At 50.0% G+C, this 8,082-nt stretch overlaps 1 protein-coding gene across 1 annotated transcript; it reads right to left on the bottom strand.

Moving 5' to 3' along the window:
• Window positions 1-493: 493 nt before the first annotated feature.
• On the bottom strand, window positions 494-5,691 carry LOC124658261 (protein DWARF 53-like). The gene is made up of 3 exons (XM_047196642.1): window positions 4,394-5,691; window positions 2,867-3,113; window positions 494-2,728 (listed from the first exon to the last, which is right to left on the bottom strand). Exons 1-3 carry the CDS (start codon window positions 5,521-5,523, stop codon window positions 728-730), a joined length of 3,378 nt encoding a protein of 1,125 aa, XP_047052598.1. The 5' UTR covers window positions 5,524-5,691; the 3' UTR covers window positions 494-727.
• Between the last annotated feature and the right edge of the window lie 2,391 nt (window positions 5,692-8,082).

Here is an 8,082-nt window from a genome sequence, read left to right as displayed (position 1 = left end):
TTGTCGCGGTAAGGGCAGTTTTATCTGAATCTTCTCCTTGGATGGCTATTCTTCCTGTATGCCTATATACACAGAATAATCGAGCATAGCATCAACAAGCCTAAGATCTGAAAGATAATTACAATGGTCACTTCCCACTTTTCCATGAGATAAACGGTTAAGACATTTTTACAACATACAAACAACCATTTTTAGCAGGGCATGTGTTACAGCTAGCATCAAAGATAAATGTGTGTCATACTGCATTACATGGCAGCTCTTAGCGTACAAATCAATTAAAACTTAAAAGTCAACCCAATCATCATGGCTGAGCTAACAATTTGACCAAGTATAGACTCAAGCAGAATTTTTCCTAGAAACAAAAAAGGTTTCTGTATGTCATAAACATGCACTATTAGCACCCTCGATCTTGCCAAGGAGCAGAGACCTGCCCAAAGAAAAACCGAAGACCAAGATATTAAAGCAACACAAACCTAGAACCACACTTTGCACATCACAATACGTAACAATCATTATATATTCGTAAAGAGAATCCACAGTTAATAGCTACAATCAGAAACTATACTCTTGCCGATATATATACATGAAATCAGTCCATCCACCATCAACTAGTGTAGGCTACATCTTATTTCATCCCCGACGAAATTAGTAATCTTGGACTAGCTAGCTGGCTAGAAATAATTACAGCGATCCATCACACTATATATGTACATATATCTTCACCAATTCATCGCCATTCTAGAATTATTCTTGAGGGGAGCAGAGCTCCAAACCCGCCGTCTTCCTTCGCCGCTGACACTGCTGCCGTGCCCTCACAGGCCACTAGTCTAAGAGCACAGCTGCTCGCGTGGTTACCTCGCTGGAGCTTCAGCTCATCAAGGCTCCTTGCGAACACCTGCCCCAGCCAGGCCTGCAGAGGCCGCTGCCTATCCTCCGACGCCCATGAAGCCGCGAGCATTTGCTCCATCGCGCTAACGTCGACCTCCAACGTGCAGCCCGAGCCCAGGATGTTTCCGAGCATGTTGCTCAGCTCCCGCAGGATGTTGTTGGCGAGTTTGCCAAAGTCGAACGGCTTGAATTCGACTGCTCCGTCGACCAAACACAAGAGGCCGTCGATGGACCTCTCTGGATTGCCAGATGAGTTGTCGTTGCTGTTGCTGCTGTCATCGCCATCAGCGCCATTGGATCCGTCCTCGCCGACAGGGAGGTTCAAGTCGAACGGCACACTTGATGTTCTGTGTGGCCGCTTGGGATTGCTTGGTGATTCTAGCAGATTTTCTTGGTCGTCAGAATCGTTGAGCTTCCTCTTACTGACATTACCAGAGCACAAAGAAGTTTGAAGTTTGGCGAGAGGGTGACTTGGGGAAACTACCACCGGACTCCTACTGGGGTCTCTGCTGGTGATCGCTGTGCCTGGTTCTACCAAGATCTTCAGTTGCTGTCCTCTAGCTGCCAGAATCTTCGCTTCGGAGAAAGTATGCCCCTCCTCCACCCCAACCAGGAGATTTCTGCTGCTTCGCGCGAATCTTGTCGACAAGACTACTATTGAATCATTAATGGCAACTTCCTTGCCACGCATGTCTCGGAATCTGCCGGTGTCAGAGGCATGAGATAGACTATCCTGAACAAGGCAGTCTGCTTCGTCAATGTTGTCCAGGAAGATTACACAACGCCGCTTCTTGCTCAACTCCTCGACGACACAGTCTATGCCAGTCTTTCCTCTAAAGCTCGAGTCACCCCAATCCTGGAGGCTCAGGTCCAGATAAATGAAATTGTCTTTATGGCCGTGCACGAGCTCTGCAAGTGCCACAGCAGCTCTCCGCTTGGCCATGCTGTCAGCACCATGAAAACTAAACCACATGTCATTCTTCCGGTTTGCACCACGGCGTCTCTCTGTTGACTGGCAGTGAACTATGGACGCACAAATAGCACTCAGGGCTTCTTCCTGCCTTCCGACTACCTCGAACAGTCGTTCCACAAGTAGCTTGTAATTACTCAAATCAGAACCTTGTACTGCAAGGTGTGAAGGCTTTTGCCATTGGCCAAAGGCAGACACGCCTCCTGAAGCTGCCGAATGCAGAGAACTAGGTGATGTTTGGCCCACATTTCTGGAACTTCGAGAGCTGTAAGGTTGTACAAAGGTCTGTGGAGGCTTCAGATTCAAATCATCCACCTTTCTGGGTGTCAGATGGGTAGACTTATCCGCATCCCCTACATGTTTCCAGAAGGCAGAACTTGTACCCTTCGAAGAAGATTCACGAGGTGTACTCAACACTAAGTCGGTTGCCACAGATGCAGCAGCAGCAGTTGATGCCGACATGTGGTTTTCACGGTCATGGCAGCTCGACAAGTCTTTTTGTTGCAATTGCACATGCCTATCTTGAAGTTGATCATCACCCTTCGAGTGCCTCCCTTGAAGACTTAATACAAGGTCTTCGTTCGTTTGGTTGGAGATAGATGGAGGTGAAACACTCTTTGGGGTTGCGTTTGTACGTGTAGCAGACACCGCAGAAGGTCTAATAACCCCCCTTTGAAGTGTAACTGACTCAGAACCTTTGCTCAGAGTTATTGCTCTTTCCATATCAGCTGGAACACCAATATAATGCGGGAACTGGTAAGGACCTCTGTTGATGGTCTGGCAGCCTTGGTGTAGGCGCAGGCAGTAGTCGTTCCACTTCTTCTGCAAATTCAATACTTTTGATTTCAACACCATCTGATCATCTCTAACCTGCACTGAAGAAAAACTGTACATCTTTTATACCAATGAGGAACAAAATCATCCATGTTTTTAACATGTTGTGTCTGTCTGTGTATTCATTTTCTGTTACTAAAAAAATGTTTCAGAAGACATAAAATAGCTTCACACCTTGATAGCATCAAGTCCATTGTTAAGACCCATCATGCTGCCATTCTGAAGCGGGGAAGGCAGACCTCCCTGGTGATAGTCTTCACCTGTAATGCCACTTCCTTTAACGATAGTTGTGACTTCTTGCTCACATCTATCATTGCATTCTTGACACCGGAGGATTTGAGGGCAAGGATGTGCTGGAAGGCTGCTAGACTCGTAGGTATCGTTCATAATTCCGTGAAAAGGAACGAGCGGTTCCACCAAGCTGCAAATTAAAAGCTCTGTTAGGCTCAGTTGATGAAAGAACAACATGACAGACACCAGACGAAGTACAATGTAAAACTATCTCTGGCTCTGCAGCAAATGAATAGGAGATAGTCATACCATTTGACTATGACTCAACAAATCAAAATTCTCTATCATGTATGATTTCTATTTCGTGGTTTCATATTAGACTACCCCAGCTGGCTGAGTAAGCCTGATGCTATTGATTGCAACATCAAAGAACAGAGATGAGTACTGACAAATGCTTCTTCTCATGAAATTCGTTACTTTAGACATCTATTTTCACCTGTTATTTAGTTCTCAACACTTCACAGCTGGCAGATTGAAGTGCGATCTTCATAATAAATCTTACTTATTGCCACATAAGTCAAGTCTGAATCAGTCAAGCATCCAACGTATCCAAAAGAATTGATAAGTCAAATATGACAGATCGACAAACAAACCTCTCGAGATCTACTGAAGACTAGCAACCAACTAGCCATCAATGCGCATCAGAATAGTAGTCTGAGTCCGATATAACTAGACATCAAATTAACAACTCACATGCAGTAAGGGAGTTCTTCTTGGCAATCATGTTGAATCAGTCACGATCCACAGAATATAGCAAACTTGTCGTGGAATACTCGATCTGACAATTCAAGATGTAGCAATTCTGAAAGACACAAAAACTTTCAGGTGCCGTTTCCCACAGCACTGAACACTAACAGTAACAGAAAGAAGAGGAAAAAAATAAGCACATACGATGAACTGAACAACAATAACACATCTTAATTCTACCATATACTTTATCATTCAAATGCGAGAACAAGCAGAAATACAACCTTTAAACAGTGCCAGCTTGTTCAAAGGCTATAACAACAAACATCGATCACTTGAGCATAATATTACCAAGTCAAGCTCACCAAAGTAATTCTGCATTACAGGACAAGTAAAAACATGATAATAAACTGTTGTCGGAGGAAATTCTATCCATATAGATTCTAGAATATGTAAAGACTTTATTGAGCTACCTGCAGCACTACTTTTTCGAAAATATCAGACATAATTCAACTTCACATGGAATGGAAGAAGAATACCCAATGCTACAATGGGCATACACCCAAATCTGCAGTCGTTAAAACATTAAATCTAATCAAGAACATAACTACTTACTACTGCACTAGCAGAGTCCTAATCACACAGGCGGCAAAGTAAGAATGAACTAAGCGCCAAGACCAGTGAGTGAGTCAGTCAGTATATGCAAAAGCAGAAGGGGTTCACCTTGCACTTGGAGGGTTGGAGAAAGCAGGTGCCGTGGTCACCGGGGGCACGAGTCCGCCGGCGCGCACCGCCGTGATGGGCAGCAACTGGAGGTCCCAGTCCTTGTCAACCAAGGGGAACTTGGAGAGGAAGGTGAGGTACGTCTCGTAGGTGGCGGACCAGCCCATGACCCAGACGCGCCCTGCCCTGTGCGTCTCCAGCACCCGCGTCACCTCCGCCACCACCCGGCGCGCCCTCTCCTGGAGCTCGCCGTCGTCGGGGACCAGGTCCCTGAGGTCGCCGATGCTTATCACGAGGCCGGAGGTCGCCGCAGCCATCGCCGCCGCCACGCCGAGCTGTGTCTGGTCGATGGAGGTTGGGTCGACGGGGAGGATACGGTAGGGCGAGGCGGCCGCGAAGTCGGTTGCGGCGGACGCGGCCCCGACGCCGACGAGCATGGGGTTGCGGCCGCGCGCGAGGATCTCGGCGACGCGGCGGCCGTTGTCGTTGCCGGCTGGCGAGGGCGCGTCGGCGTCGTCTGCGGCGGCGAAGCTGCAGAGGAAGAGCGGCGGCGGGCGGGCGCGCGCGGGGAGGCGGCCGAGCGGCGGGGCCGGGCGGAGGATGGCGAGCTTGACGTCGGCGCTGCGGAAGCCGGCGTCGTCGAAGACGCGGCTGACGACGGGGTCGTCGAGGATGGCGAGCACGAGGTGCGAGAGCTCGACGCGGACCTGGGAGGTGGCGGCGGAGGAGGGGGACTGGAAGGTGGTATGGTGGTAGAAGTGGAAGGTGTCCGGGTTGCGGCGCTGGTTGGCCTGGGAGCGCTTGATGGCCGCCATGAGCGAGTTGGAGACCGGCGGCTCGTCACCCGGGGGAGGCGCGGAGGTGGAGGTGGAGGCGAGCCTGTCGAGCGAGACCGCGAAGCAGAGCTCGAGCGCCTTGAGCTGGACGCGCGGCGAGTAGGCGGCGCTGCGCGCCCGCGCGAGCGCGTCGCGGAGCAGCGGCGGGGCCTGCTGCGGGAGCAGCGCGGCGATGAGGTGGAGCGAAGTGGTCTGCGCGTGCGCCCTCCGGCGCGCGGAGGCGACGGCGGCGTCGAGGGCCGTGACGGCGGCCGGCGCCAGGCACTGCCTCGCGGCGGGCACCGGCGTCGGCATCGCTCGCTGGCGGGGGACCTGGCTGCGACTAGTTTTCAGCAGGCATGGGGGCGAAGCGTGAAACTCCCGAGGAGTAAACCGCGAATGACCGCGAGTTCAGGGGACAAATCGCTTGGAATTTCCTTTTGGTTTGCAGGTGGAGGAAGCAAAAATAATCGGCGAGCATGGGGGAGGTGGATTGCTTATATACGAAGATGGTATCGTCGCTGCTTTCGTGGTTTTCGCGTGGCAGGTGGGGCCCGCTCGCCGGAGTGGGGAAATTTGGTAGAGCATATATGCGGGGTGGCTCCTCCTCACACTGTGCTGCGGTGCAAGTGCAGATTCCTCCTCCTTTTGGCCATGGCTCACCTCACTGTGCTCTGTCGTGTACTCCTCCTATCTTCATCTTCTGATGCTGCTGTGCATGATTGTTCCCTTCGATTTACCGCACAGTGACATGAGATGCCACGAGATCATGTATGTAACTCAGTTTTCAGATGTACCCTCCGATGGGACCTAGGAAAAGCTGTGTGTACAATTCACTGCAGCATGCACACTACCTTGCCGGCTGGATTAGTGCCAATTATTGGCTTTATTACCCACCAGGAGATGTTGCTTACCATCTTATACTTGTCAAATTTACCTTAAGCAAGCGAAAAAGTAAACCAAGTTGCTGCCTTTTCGCAGTGTCGTGGCTTGGAAAATAGCCCTCTGCTTTACTTGGATGTGGACGTCGATTGTTCCGTTTATTTGTTGTTAGGCTCGCGTCACATCCTCCAGAATTGCTGTCAACCCGTGCTGGACCAAAAGGTGCCCAAAGATATTATTTGTGTACCTGCGAATTGATCTCCTCTCAATTTGCAGCCACACGTGTGTGTTTTGGGTCATCCGGCCTTACCTTGCAACCGGCCCAGCCACCTAACCCTAGCCGTCACCCTCCCCACCTCCTTCATCATCATCGCCGGAGGAGGCTGCCGGGAAAAAACCACGCAACTGACGGCGGCAAGGCATTTCTCCATGGGATACGACGGCAGCCGTGCTGCAGAACTCTGGAGGCGATCTCAGCGCATACGGCGGTGGTGGAGGGGTCCCTCCGTCGCTGGTGCCACCCCCTTTAGCTACGGTTGGTGGCGTCCGAGTCGGTGGCCGGCCCTCATGGCGCAGGATGGTGGCGGCAACAACCTCGCGGGTCGATGGCAATCTAGCTAGCTGCGGGTTTGGGGAGGAGGCGTGGCTGTTGATGAAAACGAGCCCGACTTCAGTTGTGGCTAACGATGGTGACGCATGTGTGTCGCTACCTTGTTGAAGACATCGTTGTTACAGCCTTCACCTCCTCATCCAGGCTGCTCCAGAGGAAACCCCAGATCTAGGTTTTCTAGATCGGACGATGGCGATGTGTGGTGCCGTTCTCCCCCTGGGCATCGGTTTTGCGGCGATGTTGGTGGAGGGGTTTTGAGGTGAAGCGGTGTGGTTCTTACCGTGTCTACGATGATGGGTCTCGACGGCGTGGTGCCACACGGTCTCGACGGAGGACATTTGGTGTGGTGCACGTGCATGGAGGAGCACCGTCTGACGCCATGGTGCCATCGTCGGCAGGATCGGCGAAGCTTATGCGGAGCTTAACCATGAAGATTGCTCGGCAGTTCGATGGCGGTGACAACTTTTGTAGTGTGTATATGAGATGCTCACTTAGAGTCTTCTAAACCGGATGAGCACTCGTGTGTTTAACCTATAGGGCGTGTCTGGGTATGTGTTATGTTTCGGGTTCCTAGCTTGAGGGATTTCACTGTTTTACGGCAGAAGGCATGTTGACATGATCTTCACCCCATTGCCTGGTCAATAGGTGTTGTGTGGAGGTTTCATATTTTTTAACATACGAGCTCTTTGTCCGTTCTTTGTTGAATAAATTAATAAATATGTCCTTGTGAATACTTTCGATGCGAGAGGCCGGGGTCTCATCCTCCATTTTGAAAAGGTAAAAGAAACGTGTAATTTGGGTTCACTAGGTGTGCTCCTCACATGTGAGTTGACTAAGCAATGTTAGGGCTTTTCTATCCAATTCCTCAAATTTTAGAATAGTAAACAACCAAGTATTTTTTAGAGGAGTAAATTTGGTCCTCTAAAAATAATCGTTTTTAGTCTATTCCTTATACTTAATTCTTTGAACAAATGTTCATATGAATTTAAACATAAATTTGTACAAATTTGACTTAAACTATCGTTATACTTAAACATACATTCTACTCAATTTGAACTACTAAGATAACTAAACTACTATGAAACTAACGATAGATATTTCTCATCGCTTGGAAATAACTTTTTTAACGCTGCCTGCATCGACTTGTCGGTGTTGGAGCTGAGCTTGATGACTTAGGTGGCGGCATCGTCGGCTTCCCAGCCTTGTATAGCTTGTACGCTAGGCGCTCCTCCTTGACGCATTTTGAATACTAGTTGTAGAGCTCTGCCATGTATTCCTCATCGGCGTGCTCTGCCACTCGAGGTACTAGCGGGCATCTCTGTCCTCCCTCAACTCGCACGCGTTGGCCACGCGGCCGGCATGTCCCAAGTCCGGCCACTTGG

The sequence above is a fragment of the Lolium rigidum genome, chromosome 5, assembly GCF_022539505.1.
Source record: "Lolium rigidum isolate FL_2022 chromosome 5, APGP_CSIRO_Lrig_0.1, whole genome shotgun sequence".
In the NCBI taxonomy this organism is placed as follows: domain Eukaryota; kingdom Viridiplantae; phylum Streptophyta; class Magnoliopsida; order Poales; family Poaceae; genus Lolium; species Lolium rigidum.
Note: the sequence above shows the minus strand (reverse complement) of the source record. Positions and strands in the feature narration are given on the sequence as shown.

Excerpts from the sequence above, each read along its gene's own strand:
- LOC124658261 (XM_047196642.1), bottom strand. The coding sequence starts at position 5,523 with ATGCCGACGCCGGTGCCCGCCGCGAGGCAGTGCCTGGCGCCGGCCGCC. Across the intron at positions 3,114-4,393 it reads TCCAACCCTCCAAGTGCAAG|CTTGGTGGAACCGCTCGTTC; the intron begins GTGAACCCCTTC and ends TTTAATTTGCAG. Across the intron at positions 2,729-2,866 it reads ATGGACTTGATGCTATCAAG|GTTAGAGATGATCAGATGGT; the intron begins GTGTGAAGCTAT and ends TCTTCAGTGCAG.